General features: G+C 45.1%; 1 protein-coding gene across 1 annotated transcript; it reads right to left on the bottom strand.

The window, feature by feature from the left end:
• Positions 1-2,995: 2,995 nt before the first annotated feature.
• On the bottom strand, positions 2,996-12,494 carry LOC142590840 (BTB/POZ domain-containing protein KCTD9-like). The gene is made up of 7 exons (XM_075703244.1): positions 12,445-12,494; positions 10,589-10,691; positions 6,347-6,543; positions 4,849-4,916; positions 4,617-4,694; positions 3,190-3,309; positions 2,996-3,019 (listed from the first exon to the last, which is right to left on the bottom strand). Exons 2-7 carry the CDS (start codon positions 10,666-10,668, stop codon positions 2,996-2,998), a joined length of 567 nt encoding a protein of 188 aa, XP_075559359.1. The 5' UTR covers positions 10,669-10,691; positions 12,445-12,494.
• Between the last annotated feature and the right edge of the window lie 5,071 nt (positions 12,495-17,565).

Here is a 17,565-nt window from a genome sequence, read left to right as displayed (position 1 = left end):
CCATCCTTCTTGCGTATATTGTGGCTTACCAAGTGCCTTCTCGTGGTAAGAGCAGTTTTTGTAACATTGCAGAACGACGTACTTTACAAACAGAGCAAGCGTTTGTCTTTCTCTTTAGCGTACGAACACTATATTGTTGAGTAATTTTTTTTCCTATTAAAGAACGTCCGGTACTTCTTAACCCCAGGAGAAATACTGTAAGCCTCACAGTGCTCTAAATAATTCATTATAAGAGCTTTACTACAGCCATTTTCGGTTTGATTTCTACTGTGTTGTGATGAAAGAAGGGGGGGGGGGGGGGGGGGGGTAAGACGTAAATGCGGTCAGGTCGATGCAGGCCATTGCGACGTTGTGACACGTAGCAGCGCACGAGGCGAACGAGCGAGTGTCAGTACGTCACAATGTCCTGCTGCCACGTGACCACAGAAGTTGTCATGACGTCACAACAGAGTATCCTCCGGAAAAACAGAACCAAAGTACCTGCTGAAAAACAACTATGTACAATTATTTACATAGTTCCGGGGCTTGAGCGCATTCTTTTTCGAGAATGTAGAGGTCTAGGAACCTTAATTTAACGCATCAAAATGAATTAGTCAAGAATATCACGCCAGTGCCCCTCTAGGCCGCATTGCTAGGATCTTAAACGCCTGCAACTCACATTGTAGGTCGGCGTTCTTCGTAGCCGGGCCGTTCGGGTCCCCCATCTTGCAACAACGCAAGTCCGCACCTTCCAGGTTTGCTTTGATCATCTTAGCTCCGTAGAGCTGAGCCCCCTGCGACGTAGAAACAGGGTTCCGTGAAAAGCTACAATACCTCCAGTGCTTAGTGCATGCCTAGAGGTCTTTTTCTCATAAAGCACTCCTACAGATTACAAATCGGTCTCAGCGCGCCTGCTTATAGGGACGACGCTTAAGAGGAAGCTTTAGCTCGGGTGCCCCTATCTAAATACATGTAATAGGAGAATTCGTTTCTCTCGGCAACCACTGCACCAAATTGGACGAGGTTTGTTGAAATTAAAGGAATTTCTTGAAATTAAAGGAAAATATATTGACTGTTGGTCTTGGATTTTTTATTTATGTCATACGTTTTTATTAAAAATTGGCAAAAATCAAAAATATTCAAAAAAACGAAACTATCAAGTGTACAACTCTGTAACTCAGTAACCAAAAATGGTAATACAATTCTGTTAATTGCATCTAATAGCACATCTCAAGCGGACAAAGTTGATATGCTACACATGAATCTCAAAAAATTTGGTAATATGGAAATACTGCTTTTGCAGAGCCCTTGTAAACAACGTAACTAATTCACGTAAGACATAAATTCACATATCGAATTTGTTCGCATTCAGTGATCTAATGGATGCCGCTTACAGAACCGCGATACTTGTTCTTGAAGCAGAACTATGAATTTGCAAACTTCGTGCTTCCATTTTTTTTTCGAATTTTCGTATTTTTGAAAATTCTTGTAACAAAATTCAGGACCTAAATCGAAATTCCGCTTCCAACAGTCACTAGAATTTAACTTTCTCTTTTAAATGCAATAAATTTCATTAAGATTGGTCCAGGGGTTATCTCAGAACAAGTGTTGGCGTTTTACATGTATTTGAATACGCGGCGTCGGAGTTGGGCCCCAGCTAAAGCTTCCTCTTAAGCCAGAGAGCACACAACTGAGCCTGTCCTTAAGGGTACTGCAGTTTACGGAATACCGGATTACACCAGAGACCTTTGCGTGAACGGCCGCGTTAGTGGCGTCCTTTTGTGGCACGGAGCCCGAACATTCAAGCTCCAATCGATTGGAATAATAGGACATTGCTTTCGCCGTATTTTTATTGCGATAGCAAATATATCGGCACTCCAGGTCCATTTTTGTCATCGCCGTCGGCGTTGGTGTCACCGTGATGCTGCGCATTAAGTCCAAGGACGATAACATCATCGCCGCGGGCCGTATGCTGTACGTGCGAGGGAAAGCGTACGAGGGTAGGCGACGATCGCGGCTCACTCGCGCGCGCGCAGTAGAGGAAAGCGGGGTGGAAGCGCGCCGTCCTCCGTCGCTCGCGACGCCACAAAAATGACGTTCGAGGCACGCAAATAACGCGACCACAAATGTAACGCGAAGAGGCACTTTCGGTTTCTCAGGAAAAAGAAATGCTGCAGATCTACCTAAAGAATCTACATAAAGCGAAGCTTATGTAGATTCGAGTCCTTATGCACTCGCATATTACACTCACAATTTGAGTGCAATATGTGAGTGCACTCACATATGCACTCACAATTTATACACTCACGAAGCTTTATGTGAGTGCATAAAGAGTCGGAACCCGAGTTTGTGTTTTTCTTGTTTATTTTTTCTTTCCTCCGCATGGCCGTGCCACCGCCGCGGATGCGCGGAGGCGAACGCCATCTGGTGGTAGTAAAGTAATTCCTTGGCGGTGATGTCGCGCGCGTCGTGAGCTGTGATTGGTTGGTTTTTCTCTGCTTGAGAACATTCCCACATCACTCATGGTCACCACAACCCGGCGAGGTTTGCAAAGAAAAACTTCGCTTTAAATATTTATTACGATTACAATGCGAAGTGACGCCACAAAAGAACGGAAAACGACACATAAATTTCGGATCCCCGCAGGGCTTTATTCGTCGTTACTGCGAACTTATATCCCAAAATAAAGTAAAAGTGTGAATTCTGGCGTTTTCGTCACTGTCAAGACAACGGCTTCGTCCTCCGTGACACCCACCAAGGTTTTTGGACAAGCATCGCCTCAGGGATCCCCGCGACTCATGTCTAACACGGCAGCGCCTTTTACAGACTGCGTGGTAACGCACCGTTCAACTTCGAAGACCACTCACTTGACACGCCTGCACAGCCGCGCCGGTCGTCTTGGTAACGGTTGCGATTAGTACGCCGTAAGCACACTGAATGCGGAACTAACAGCGCTCTAAATCAGGAGAAGCATGGCGGCTCAAAATGCACAGTGGTAACTGCCAGCTCACTGCTCTTACGGGAAGCCAAGTGGCATAGGCTGCGGAGAGCACATCGAGCGGGCGAAAATATTTAAACAAAGAATAAAAGGACCCGATTGTAACGGGAGGCGCGTTATGAGGACGAAAATTTCTGAAGAAAAAAATAGATCGCGTTATATTCGTGCGAGTGCGGTATTACGACGAGGAGTGACACGCAGGCAGGACTCGCCTCGAAGTCGGAGTGGGAGAGATTGGAACCTTCGAAGTTGCACATGCTCAGATTAGCCCCCCTGAAGGTGACGTGCTGCAGTTCCAGCAAGGACAGGTCGGCCCCCGATAAGTCTTTGTCCTGCGCATTACCAGAACGTCGGGAGCCCTCTGTTAAAGGGACCGCTTAAGGGACAGGAAAAAATAGTTAACCAGTCTAAAATAATAAATCATGCAGTGACTCGAAATGCATAAAGCGACACTTTCGCCAAGAACTGTTGCCGAAAGGAAGGGACTGACTTCAACGATGGACATAATTAACGCCACCAGATGTATGCAAAAGACTATTTTATTACCACAGTGAAGCGTGGCTGGATGAAGACAGAGAAGAAATTGACACGCTCGCTGATCGCTACTTTCAGCTAAAAACTTTTATTTTGGAAAGTGCCCAATATATTACGTAACCGGGCGATCAAAAACAAAAACAACGTCAGCAATTAGAGGCCCGCATAGAGGAACCGATATGTCTCCAACAGCGTAACCACAACATGCTGTAGATGAAGAGCTAGAGCGATAACTCAGAAACCGCATTTATTTTTCCAATAGTACCACCGAAGACATGCGCACAGTTTCTTTTTATTTCATTATCCTCATGAGTGTCTCTTCTCATTCTGCTTTGCACTCGTTTCTAAATAGCTTTTCTTTTTCAACGACCGGTCCCAGTAATGCATGCCTAAATAGCCTGAAATAAATTTTGTGGCATTATAATGATGCTCTTGTAACCTCTAGTTAGCACAACGGCCTCTCTGACTATTATAAGGACCTTCGCGCGACAAAGGTATCGAACGAACAACGTGCTGCATGCAATGCACAAATCACGCGTGGTGCCTTTTTTTTTTTGCGGATTGATATTCTGGCAGAGCGAGCGTTACCATTGAGGAACAGAAAAACTGCATCCGCTGCCGACCTTTTCTCTATCCTTTTCAGATTATGCGAGATGTTATGTGTGTAAGTTACGACAGCCACCTTCTTTGGTTTGGCAGTGCTATTGCCCTCATTCCAATTGGCCCCCTACCCTCTACTGCCAAGGTCAACAGCCTCAAGGGGTAACCCGAATCAATCGGACGCTTGGCCTTGCCTCACGAATTTGTTTCAACCTCGCAGGCACATGATTTCATTAGATAATTATAAAGACAAGATTGTATTACAACGCGCGTTTGGATGAGAATGGAAATACTGACTTATTGCCTCTAGGTTCGTAACACCGGCGGACACTTCGTGATGACAAGTACACACTTAAGTCTGAAAAAAATCTGGCGACAATGTCCATATGCACTTCGTGCCGTTAACACCAAAATGGACAAAACATCAATATACGTGGCTAAGGTTTTTGCGACCTCGTAATGTGCAGCACTCCTACATGTCCTTTGCTGCACAATTAAAACTCACCTGGAAGCTTATTCGCGTGATTGACACTTTGCATAGAGCCCGCAGAACGTCCTGCCGAGTCATAGGACCGGGGCCTGCCTGCGCATATATACCGAATGCATATATATATATATATATATATATATATATATATATATATATATATATATATATATATATATATATATATATATTACTACACCCCACTATAGGTGGGGTGTAGCTAATCAGGCTAATGTATACTTTGGCTTACCTTCATCATACGCTCGATATCCGGAATCAGCGAATCGACTCCAAAGAACTTCGCCTCTTCGATCACGCCTGTCGGTGAGGGAAGGTTGCGCCGTATTATAGTCGGCATTTACCAGCTACACTACTTAAGACAGTCGACAAGAATGTCAGCATGAAAGTTCAAAAATTCCATCCACCCGAGTGTATAGGACGACGCTAAAAAGAATCCCCAATACCGGTATTTAGAAATAAACATTCGCAATTGAAGAAAAACTTGTGTTGAATCTGGAATGGAACCTCCGACCAACACCTCGCAGATGCGGCTACCGTACTATTGCAGATGGCCAGGAAGCTAGCAACTCGCAAAGCGAGGCCAAATAACTGGACAACTCGAAGCCAAAGGAAACCGAATATGGCAAATCGGTTCTGCGGAAGCTCGAAAGGTGGAAGTAGGTTCATGAAAAGGCAAAATTATCATCTGTCCGCCAGTGGTGCTATCTGACAAGCTTTCCTTGTGAGAAACCCGTGCTGGGTTGCCTTTGCCGCTTCGTGCTACATTCGGATGGACCGGGAGTCGGGAGACTCGGGAGATGAATCTTGTGGCATAAGAACTCTCTCACTGTGTCTGCGGATACAAGATTTGTTGCAGGGTGCCAAGGAGGGCCAAGAAACAAGTCGTTGTTAGGGCTCGTGCATCTCGGTCTATTTTTTCAGCGTTGTCACAAGACTATACTAACAGTTGTTGTATTCAATTAACAATATGATAAAAAAGCATAAACAAAGTATACAAGCGCAGGCAGGGCGTACTGAATCATTCGCTCGTTTAGTAAATTGTGACCCTTAACTTAAGTTGCTTTTGCGCCAATAAATCCGATTCACCTAACTCATAAATATTAGCCCTATAAAGCGCTCACCCAGTTATTCCACAGCAAGAAAAATTACAAGTCCCTCACCTTTGTTTCGGACTAACTACATATGCAGCAAACAAACAAAAAACGAAAAAGATGGTTTGGTGATAACATATTTATAATTGTAAATATTTACCTAGAATGTTCAAGTAGTAATTGGTTTGTAAGCTATCTACAGGTGAAACTTCACGTCGATATAAAAAAAGGAATCTGGCAGGGCGGCATCATCTAAAAATGGAAACACACGTTATCGCAGTTAGCATTTGAGTAGTGCTGCGTATGTAATTTTCAGAAGGTAAATTTATTATTGCTAGAGAGAATAATGATTATGCTTGTGTTCTGTAACCCTGTAAGTGTAAGTTGTTTGTTCAAGTTCAATAAATTGTTTCCTAGGTCAGACAGCAGCCAGAAGCAAGTAGTCAATTCGGGCACACACCCAGTAGCCCATGCCTGCTCGTCCAGCCGGCGGGCCGACCCGACGAGACCCGACCAACCGACCGACCGACCAGCCGACCGACGGGCTGAGAGATACGGGCAGACATTGGGACAAGGGGACATTGCAAGGTGAAAATGCGGCAAGTATTACGCTTAGTCCTAATCGCCAGCACGCACCGAGAGGCGAAACCCTTTCGTCCAGCAGCAGCCTGCCGTGCTGGAGGTAGTCCAGTATCGGCGCGGCGTACGTCGGGCACCGGTCCAGCATGTACGCTCCGTAGCGGTCTTTCTCCTTCAGGCACAGCCCGCCGTCCACGTCTTGGCTGTACAGGCAGCCGAACATTTGACGAGACTCACCGCGGAACAGGGCTTCCCTGAGGAGCAAGAGAGAGAGAGAGAGAGTGCTCTTTATTGAATCCTGGAGAGGAAGCTTTAGCTCGGGCCCAACTCCGACGCGGCCTATTCAAATACATGTAAAACGCAAAAACGTTTTTATGAGATAACCCCTGCACCTATTTTGATGAAATTTGTCGCATTTGAAAGAGAAAGTTAAATTCTAGTGACTGTTGGAAGCGGAATTTCGATTTAGGGCTTGAATTTTCTTAAAACGATTTTCAAATATTTGACCGTTTGAAAAAAATAGAAGCACGAAGTTTACAAATTCATAGCTCTGCATCAAGAACCGATATCGCGGTTCTGTAAACGGCATCCATTAGATCATTCAAAGCGCACAAATTCAATATGTCATTTTACATCTTACGTGAATTTGTTACGTTGGTTACAACGGTTTTGCAAAAGTTGTATTTCCCTATGATTAAATTTTTTTATATTCATGTGTAACATATCAATTTTGTCCGCTTTAGATTTACTATTAGATGCAATTCACAGAATTGTATTATCATTTTTAGTGGTTAAGTTACAGAGTTGTAAACTTGATAGTTTCGTTTTTTGAAAATTTTCGATTTTTGCCAATTTTTAATAAAAAATTGACGACCTAACTCAAAAATTCGAAACCAACAGTCACTAGATTTTATGTTTGTCTTTTAAATGCAACAAACCTTGTCAAATTTGGTGCACTGGTTGCCGAGAAAAACGAATTCTCCTTTTACATGTATTTAGATAGGAGCACTCGAGCTAAAGCTTCCTCTTAAGAGGTTCCCCCGGGGGACACGTCTGACATGCTACTCCGGTTGGACCCGATTGAAAATGAAACGATATGGGCGGTTTACAAAATGGACACACGACATACACAAAAAAAACACACTTTGAGCCAGGACACGTATTTGGCCTGCGCATCTCGCGCAGTCAAGGCACTTTTGAGTTTCCTTAAAGACACCAGCCTCAATGAGTGGCTTTAATGGAGTGTTGAGTGTTGTGTTTCATTGAGTGAAAAGCCGGAGTGCCTGCTTGGAACTATATGCAGAAGGATGCCTTACTGGGCGAATTGGTATTCCATTATTGAGGGCCGAGTAGCGCGAAAAGAGCTAATACGAAGGCGAGCAAGACGCACACAGCGCTGATACGAAGCCGAGTAAAACCTTCGTAAGATAGTGATGCGCTTGAAGGCAGATTTTTGTTGCAGTGAGGATAACTAGGCAGGGGTTGTAGTTTTATTGCGTAATTCCGTAATGAGAGAGAGACATAGCTAGAGAGAGAGCGACAAGCAGCACTTATTTAGCGTTCAGGTAATGTGCTCGGAGTACCCATTCCATGACCCCAGTGGCCGCTACCAGGTCCTGGGCTCGCTGGATGAGCTCCAGCAGGACTGGAAGTTCAACGGGGCGCAAGACGAGAGCCCTTCACCAGCACATCTTATGCGGCAGTATAAGTAGATCTATGAGCCATGAAAACAGGCAGAAGATACAACGAAAGATGTTCTTAACATCCGTTTGTGTGGCGTTGTCTCAGTTTTACCTGTGAACACTAGTAACTTGAGCTTAGGAATGGGGCTGAACCTGTCGGCCTGTTCACAAAGTTTGTTGCATTTCAGTAGGTCTCTAAGTTTAAAAAATTGCATTAGAACTCTCGGCACAACGATGGTTTCAATTGATGAAATTTACTAAGAGACCAAACTTCTCAAATGAAATGTCCTGATAAAATCGTAGCACAATCTCAAAGTAACTATTTGTTTTTATTACTGCTTGTGTACTAGTACAAGCTGTCCAGTTTGTGTACATGTACCGACCGATTGTAATAAATCTTTTTCACGGAACTGAAATTAATAGCATGTTGTCCAATAATGCCAGCGCCTTTTTTTCTGTAAATTCGATAGCAATTATACAAAGCGTCAGCGTCCCCATCGTCGTGCTGCCAGGATATCGACACAGCCAAATGGCCGCACCGTCACCCTCTGTTGAGTACGTGGTGTCCAAAACCTGGCGTGTACGACGTGATTCCGTCTCCTGCAATCGCTTCCGCCGCGTGCATCAGGCAAGAGCATCGCCTTCTGGATCATTGTCTCTTTTTCAGAGGACGCCGTCTCTGAGGCGTGGATTTGGACCCACCTATTCGCTTTGCGACGGAGCCAAGGCAGTGTCTGTCGCTGCTGGCATGAGCGTTGTGTGCTCGAATGCTGAATGGCCGTGTATATACCGCACCCTGCTGGTGTACACGATGGTCTGAGTGCAGTGGACAGCGAACTTCAACCTGCGAACGCCGACAGGTGGTGTCACGTAGTCCAGTGCATCGCCTCCAAGATTACCCCCACGCGCGTTCGCGCGCGGGGTAGTTCTGGGAGGCCATGTCCAGTGTCGAGTTGCGAGGCCCGCAACGCCACCTGCGGCACTCGTCACGGCAGTGATGCGAGACACGTGGTAGCTGCCAGGGCGCCGACGCTACTGCGAGGCAGCAAGTTGCCTCGCATGCTGTGTCCAGCCAACGTGTCGACCACGCCTATTGTTAGAACACCGTCCAAGGAGCTCCCGCGCAGCGTTGATTTTTGCTATCGCGGCGAATGCTTCGCTATTCGGGCGACACTGCCACCTAAAAATTAACAGGAAGCAAACTTGGCCAAGGTATTGTACGATACCACACATGGAGCCGAGTGATTCACCTTTCGAGTTGGCAGAAACATTCCAGTGGTGTGTAGAAGCTCGTGTTGCCTGTTTCTTTGTTTCTTTGTTGCCAACCAAAGAGGTCAGACAAAATAATTTATAGCCCCCTCGACCGTATCGTCCATATGGTGCCCTGCTGTTGCCATGTCTAGGGAAAGTCGTATAATCAATTCTTGTAATCAAATTTTCGTAAACAAAATCCTTTCCCGCGAACGGCGTGTGTCGTCGTTTGCGCTTCCAGAACAGCGGGAGACCACCTCCTGAAGTTAAGAGTGAAAGTTTCTAGGCGTATTAGAGAGTCGGAGCTCACGCGTACTGTTCTGAACTATGCGGGCATAGGAAACATAAATACAAACACTTAATGAGCATGTACTGATAACGTTTACCGTCTGAAAACTACTTCAGTTAATTACGCGGTAATGGGTTCGTTATTACAAGTAGAAGACAAAAAAGGCTAGTCAAAGTTGCGTTCTTTGAATTTAACACCCAAGCAGAAGTGCTGGTAGACGTCAGTGCGATGACGTGGATTTCAAGCTGCTTTCTCTTATCTTCGGCGATTTCGGTGCCGTAGAAGTTCTGGAATCTACCTAAGTTTGGTAACCCTCTCTTTTAGAACCCACTGTAGTTTATCTTTGTCGTTGAAAAAGTCTGAGAACGAGCGGATGCCGTCGCAATTCATGACGTCATGGAAAGCTGAGGCGGAAACCACGAGGTGCTTTCACAGACGGTCCCGCATCTTACATGCAGATTGGCAAATCATGATTTGGCTGGCGTGTTATACCCCGAGAACGGGCCGCGTTTTTTTTTTTCGTTTTTTTTTATCAACGTCCACTAGGGCGTGCTCCATAACCCACAGTGCGCTTTTCGAGACAAAAAATCTCAGACATGTATATCTTTTATTTTTTTAATCCGAAAGCCAGATATGCCCCATTACGCGAAAATCCGTCTGCATGATCGAAAGATGGTATCAGAAATGGCCGATGGCGCAAAGAGTAAAACTTGTCAAAAATGCTCGGACTGAGTTCAAATTTCTCAGGGATGTTCCTGTAAACAAAGCAAATGAATGACTTCCAAAAGTAAACTTGGTATATTTTGGTCTCAGTCGGAATCGCACCCGGACCTCCGGGGTACAAGACGAGCACGCTTCCCCGACACCACTGCGGCTCGACGGTTCTGGCTGACTAAAGGCGTGCCTAGTGCGTGCGCCATTGGGCACGTGACGGCGCAGCCAATGGAGAGGAGGTGGCGTGACGTCATGAGTGTAAAAAATTAGCGCGTTCATGACGTTCCGAGGCATGCAAACAGCATAATGCCTTTGCATATCTTTGCGTGTCTGCAGATGTCGCACAAAGTAACAATCACGCACCTGGTGGTGGCGAAGTACTGTCCGCCCACGTTCAGTAGAAGCCGCTCCGGGTCACCAGGTGGCGCAGACAGCTGCGGCATTGGTGGTACTAAACCAACGAGAACTGTACAAGGACAAAAACGGAAAGAAGAGAGACGAGAATTGCAGAAGTTCTCCAACCTATGGCCTTCACTGCTGGTGAGCGTTGAAGCATTCTGCAATGCGATTTATAAGTCCGTGAAGACCTCGGGGTGCAGCAACATGAACAAACAAGCTAGTTGGTTGGCATTTATGTTGACAACTTATTCAAAGCGCAACGAAAAGACGAGACAGAGAGGCCTGCTTTAAAAAGTCCCTCAACTTAAGAGTATGGTGGCAAAAGCACCGCCCTCCAACTAAAAGACAATTTTTGTGGATGGCTGCTGTTCTCCCTACAAATCATATTTAGAAAACGATTTGCAGCTTACTGCTTGTCTGTTGTTGCTAAGGGTTTGCAGAAAAAAAAAGTATTTAATGAGTCCGATTGGTCATTATAAAACCTGGCATGGTATCTGGCCTTGATTGCCAATAAAATGGGATTTTTTTTTTTTTGCCTAGGCGTCGCCCACGTTGCAACCCCAGCGATTAACGGGAACAAATTTCGAACACTGTTTTTTTTTTTTCATACGCCATGCTCCGAATGTGACATACGTGCCAAGTTTCAAACTCCACTCATTGAGACGGGCACAGACGAAGGTAAATTCAAGATTTTTTTCCGCGAAACTGGATAAAGCACACCGCAGCTGTACACGCAAATGACCCCCGCATCAAGTAATTTAAATCAAGGTTTAGAATTGTGCGATCTGTCACAGGTAATTTTTAAAAAATTTGGTGCAGCTAAAGAAACAGCCTATATACTATGTCCGCGGGAGCGAAATCTTACAGTACTTTTTCTCCAATTTCATCTTTGATTTGGCGCAGTTGACGTTCTTTAAAAAAAAGAACATTCGAAAAATATTTGCCTTTACGAGTAGTGACTACTCAATTCGAAGACTGAATCGAACAGTACACTATTCGGTTCGTTACTCGAAAGTATGGAATATTAGCGCACTCCGGCACTTCTCTTTTCAACGACAGTAGTAGGCTCCCAGTCAGGATTTGGTAATGCCTGCCGTATGCACTTCAACCCATCTTTATTCTTCTATAAATTTCCCTCTGATGATCAGGATCCCCTGTGAGTAAATTACGTAGTTAAACGTACTTCTGCACAGACTCTAGAAACTGCCTGATGATTCTCAATTCTTTGTTTTCTTGACGCGCTGTTGAACAACGTTTGTCTTCTGCATATTCCTATTCAACCTTACTCTTATGCTTTCTCGGTTAAGGTCCGCAATTCAATTCATCCCCGATGTTGCTGAACATAATTACATAACATATCTATCATTAATATCTCTACCTATGATCGTACTTTTGCCATCACTAAATTGCATACGCACCACCACTTGAATGCTAGTCGCATTAACGTGGATAATCGTCCCCGAAGGGCATCTTCTGAGCGGATTTTTTTTTGACAAATTCTACGTTGAAAAGCCTTGACTAATCTATCTCTTATGCTGCTCACTACGCGGCCCGATGTAGATGTATAGTGGACCCCCGAAAGTGCCGGGGAGAGTGCAAAATCGTCCTTATGTTCTGCTTCTACGTTATTACTATCGCCGCCATGACGCCACGACTCAAGCACTTTCTGAGAAACGAAACCAAAACTTGTTCGTATAAAGGCATTGTAGTAAATTGTATACGCCATTTCAAGGCTTTCCAGTGCTTCTGCTAGTGTTGAGATCTGCAGGATCTTCATTTAAAGCAAAAAAAAAGGAAAAATGAAAAGTGAGAGCACTTACGCCAGTACTCCTTCAAGAGAAAAACGCAAGTCCTATGTCCAGAATCTGGACGCAGGGTAACCTAAAGCCGGTAACGCAAAAGAAATTCGATGATTCTATTTCCTTTGGGGTTCCGAGACTGCGCAAATCTTACAAACGAGACGGCAGCTTACCGGAAATGAAGTCCTCTCCTGACGCGACGTGGAGGCTGAAAGCCAGGGCACCACAGCGTGCGACGTCCGTTCGAAAGCGCGTGCAGAAACTGTGATCATGAGGACGATGACGACGACGGTTCGGCTCTCTTGTCCGCTGTTATTTCTTGTCCACTGATGCTTATTAAATTTCTTGTTTGATGTTTGTTGATGTTGATGATAAACCCACACATGTTACCTGAAGGCATCAATGTTGCCGGATTCGAGACCGGTTGCCTTCAGCCAAGAAGATCCCGTTCTCGTGACGCCTGCGGCAGAAAGGATGTTTCACGTCCACCTCCAAGGTCTGTGAATGGTGGCGCTGGCTAACACTCCCAGGGAAACGGCGCTGAGCTAGCTCAATTGGTAGAGCATCGCACGCGAAATGCGAAGGTTGTGGGAGCGTTCCCCACCTGCGGCAAGTTGCTTTTTCATCCACTTTCATTTCCAATAATATATCGTTTCTTTATTTCATTTGTTAAGCACAAGTAATTTCCCCTATGTCGTCCTTGGTGTCAGTGCTTATTGGCTTCTTATGATCTCACACATTTTAAACATTTATTTACTCCAGACTGCGTATATATTTTTTCGATTTCCAGTTTTTTTTTTCAGTTTCCAATTATTCTGCTTCAAATTATATTTTTTACCTATGCACCGCCCGACTTATGGCCTATCTCCTAATGTTGGTCACGTCATTTCGCTGAGGAACAATTAACCAAGAAGCGTTCGTGTCACAGTGGCACATACGCCGTGTCACAAATGTGATGTATTAAAGATATCGGAAATTCTATTCGAAGCGTTGAGTATTCCATCGCCTACTGCTCTGCTACAGCATGCTGGTCTAGCTACACTTGAATGTCGCGCAAAGGTTTTTCGGCTCAAATTTATGTACCAACTGTTGCATAGATCATTCCGTATAAACCCTCACTCTTTAAATCTCGTGATACTAGACGGACTAGAAGAAGGCATGCATGGGAACTTGTAGAATATCCATTTACTAATAATACTTCTCGCTACTTTTACTTCCCACGCTCAATTCGTCAATGGAATAGACTGGATGCAGTCGCAACACAGCAGCCAACTCTAGAAAAATTTATGTAATTAATTAAGTATGCTGTATTAGCCTAAAATGAGTTGTAAATATAAGTAATTAAATTGCTTTCGCTATGCAATCCATTCCACTTCAGTTTGCGATAGGAAAGCACTTGCCTACACTTTCTGTTCTGTGCATTTTGTATCTGAATGGTGCTTTCTACTCTGCATTTTTTTTTTTGTCTCGAATTTCCCTGCTGGCTGGCGTACATTGACTTCGTTGTGTGTACTATGATGTATGCATGTACTACTGTTATTCTTGTATAGTCTCCAATCACGATGTGCTCTTCTTCTATAGCATGTTTTAGTACCGTTCATTGATGAGTTGTGACATAATGCTCACCCTTTAATAATCCCCATGGGGGATTGACAGCATTCTGTAAATAAAATACGTCTGTGTGATAAAGCTTTCTAGAGCTTGCAATATATGCACGCGCTTTGTGTCCTGATATATTGTTTGATTGCGCCGAACAGGGGTGTGTTCTTTTCCTGTGACAGCGCTAATATACACCGGTTTGCTGTATCTTGCGACACCGTGTTGGGCTAAACAAAGAAATATTTGCACGAACAAGTTATTAGGGTGCGCGGCCATGGTTTATAGGGTCTATGGTCGTGTTGGCGATACTTTGACATAACAAGTCGGCAGTCTGGATTAATTGCCCTATGCAAGGAAGGTGAAAGTGTCCAAGAGTTTCGTTCCAAGGTACAAGTCGCGCGATGTCAACACAACTGTGTCCTTAGACGCGCCTAGAATAAGGTCATTGCGCCATGTGGGGGGGTCTCGGACGTATCGCTAGACCCTCTCAGATTCTGCTTTAAGATAATCGATCATGGCTACTTACTATCTTCCTCAGCGCGGTTTCACAAGAAACTCTTGCTGAAAAAAAAAAACATTTCTTCTAACGCGACGTGATTTCCAAGTTCGTTCAAGTACGCGAAACATGGTTTTGCAAGAAAAGTGATACAAAGGTTATCATAGTTATTGATGCTTCACAACTTTGCATACTGGTCATACAAAGATTTGTCTTCAAAATGTAAATGTGCTTACCGCAACTCCGCCCAGAAAAGCTGCCTGAGGAGTTCAGAATTCTGTCAAAGATCTACCAAATTGATACTTTCATTCTGGCAGAACCCCTGATGATTTCTTTATTTCAATTATTGTGCCGGATTATCCCGGAGCTGTATATTGCACTAAAGGTATTTAGGCACCCATAAACTGTCGGTATGAATTTGTCGGCATGAAACTGCATGAATTTTGCAGTGGAGTGATCCTCGTCAAACTATGACGCAAAGTGCACTAGATAGGCCCGTTTATTTGCCTTTAGTTTCCGTTATTACCTGACTTTGATTTTTCTTCTAAGCAAGGTACGAATTTTGCAGCTAGGCCCCTGTTCCACGCTCAGCATAGTAGCGTGCAACCACTTCACCGCAAAGCGCAGTGGCTGTCTCGCTTCAGACGCCCGGCCCATGCACTCTTGGGCGTAGCAGGACCTACTTCGGCAAGTGAGGTCTCGACTATGTTGCGCAGTTCCATCAACTATTGCGCTGTCCTTTTTTGTTTGATCTCCCAGAAGGCGCAATGAGGCGAGAGGTCGGGCGAAAACTCTCACATTTAATTTCTTTTGTCGCGTCCTACCTTATTTTTATAGCATCAGCAATATTAGGCTACTTCACACACATTCCGGTGCAGTGTATTATTATACGGATGTTTGTATCTATATATATTTGTTTGTTTGTACATAACTGTATATAACTGTACTTGCCAAAGCCCACTGCGGCTTTGGCAGGCCCGTTTCTTGCATTGTATTATACTCAAGTTATCAAGAAAGTATTATTATTATTATTATTATTATTATTATTATTATTATTATTATTATTATTATTATTATTATTATTATTATTGTCTTTCCACCTACCTGGGTCACTGGGTAGTCAGTGGCCAAACGGGTAGCGCATCGGGCCGCTGTGCTGAGGGAACAGCGTTCGAAAGCAACAGTTGGACCTACGTGACTCACTGAGTATTTGGCGATGTGTGCTTGTGTGCCGGTCGTCAACGAACATCTTTCACGCCAACATAGGTCACTGTAGATGCCGGACTAGTTAGGTAGCCGTGTTCGTAGAAATTTTTTCACGCCGACTTGACAACGCTGGGTGCGTGCCACTCGGTCTGTGCTGGCCTGCGATGAACCTGGTTGATTCCAATTTTGGTCACTATGTGTGTGCCAGTAGTAGGTGTGTGCAGCTCTTCGATGAATGTCTTTGACGCCAACTCGAATAGCTATGTATTTGCCACTGAGAACGCACCGTTGGAAATGTGCCACTCTAAAATGACAAAAAAAATATCCCTCAAATTTCCCCCGATGCTGAGTGGAATCGAACTCCCGTCACAAGGATTCCTTAAGTAAAGCAGCACAAAGATTTACCAGGCTGCGCAGCGCATACGCGCTGGGCATGCGCCGGCATTCAACGTGCCAATGAATGTGCGGCAAGCAAAGGAACAATTCTCAGCATTCGCAGGCAACCGATGCGCCGCGTTTCTCGTTTCGGAGGCCATGCGCGGACTTTTCGGCAATGCTACTAGATGGCGCAGCGTGTCGAGAAGGAAGCGACAGAGGGCAGCCCGGTTGCCGCATGACGAGTTTCTCAGTGTTCGCACGCACCGGCGCGCCATGCATTTCGGAGGCAGCGCTCAGGCTTTGCTGCGGCGCTACATGGCGCCCAGTGTTCTTAGGAAGCGCGAAAGCGGAATCCCGATGCAGTACGGGCTTCATGCACAAGTCGTTCTGACAGTAGAAATACATTGTGTCGCTATTTTGATTCAATGCTAACGCATTACTGTCGATAGTCATCGTGAGATTGGATTTGTAGCAATTTCTTTTAAAGCGAAAGCTTTACTGGCCTCGAACTTGCGATTTCGCGGTGGCGATGCTCCGAGAAGGCGCATGACTTCACAAAGCACGCCTCGCCACGGATATTTCTCTCTCTCTCTCTCGCTCCCTAGTCACTGCTGCGCATGCGCCGCTAGTAGCACCGAGCCACAGATGCTCCGCCGCTGCGCAGCGCCGCGCCTTTCTGCTGCGGCCGTTTGGTATGACATCACACCGCGTTCCTCGTCGTTGCGCTCGCCTTCGCTCGCTTCGCCAGCTGCGTCGCATGCCTGATAACATGTCGGAGGATTGAAAAGGAGAGCTTGCGTGCGCCGCAACCAAAGTTGAGGTGGCAGTATGAACGGCGACAATACTGATAAGCAGGAGGAGGCCTGAATCGACATCGGAACGTGATGGAGGAAACGAATCGCCCAGGAAACAGACGAACAGCGCGCCGAACGACTGTTAACGACGATTAACCAAGGCTAACCATGCTATGCCTTAGCTTTCGCTACATATATCCTGACATAGCCGAGCAAAGCCACTGCCAATTTTTTTCTTTCAGAAGGCCAGCTGTCATGAAACTTCACATTGGCAAAATGAATTGTAGTGTATACTATTGAAGAAATGTTTGTCAGAGCTCCAGCACTTGCGATTATATAATTTTCTTATTAACAGTCTTTCAATAGCCTCTAAGCTGACAAACCGCAAACCATGTTGTTAAACGATACCAGAGAAAGATAAAGGGACCCGAATTACCTCACCATTGCCAGATGGCTTGATGAGAAACCAAGGCATAAATATATGACGCAACACGTTGCCTCCGAGATTTTCATAGCGTCGCCAGGCTTGCCTAATCTCGGAGGTTAGGCAGATGAGACACTCTGGTTCTGAACATTCTAGGTCGTGTCTCATTCTCAGCGAGCGGTAATCACTTTTTTTTTCAGTTTCGTTATCAAAAACTTTTATATTTGCGAGCTTTCCACGACGCA

This window comes from Dermacentor variabilis, chromosome 8 (genome assembly GCF_050947875.1).
Source record: "Dermacentor variabilis isolate Ectoservices chromosome 8, ASM5094787v1, whole genome shotgun sequence".
Classification (NCBI taxonomy): domain Eukaryota; kingdom Metazoa; phylum Arthropoda; class Arachnida; order Ixodida; family Ixodidae; genus Dermacentor; species Dermacentor variabilis.
The sequence above is the reverse complement of the archived record's forward strand: the minus strand, read 5'-3'. Positions and strand labels throughout refer to the sequence as shown.

Bases quoted from the DNA above. Each gene is read 5' to 3' on its own strand.
- LOC142590840 (XM_075703244.1), bottom strand. From the start codon at position 10,668: ATGCCGCAGCTGTCTGCGCCACCTGGTGACCCGGAGCGGCTTCTACTG. The intron at 6,544-10,588 runs GTGCGTGATTGT...CTTGCTCCTCAG, and splicing joins CAGTACTTCGCCACCACCAG to GGAAGCCCTGTTCCGCGGTG. The intron at 3,020-3,189 runs GCGAGTCCTGCC...TGCTCTCCGCAG, and splicing joins TCTCCCACTCCGACTTCGAG to CCTATGCCACTTGGCTTCCC.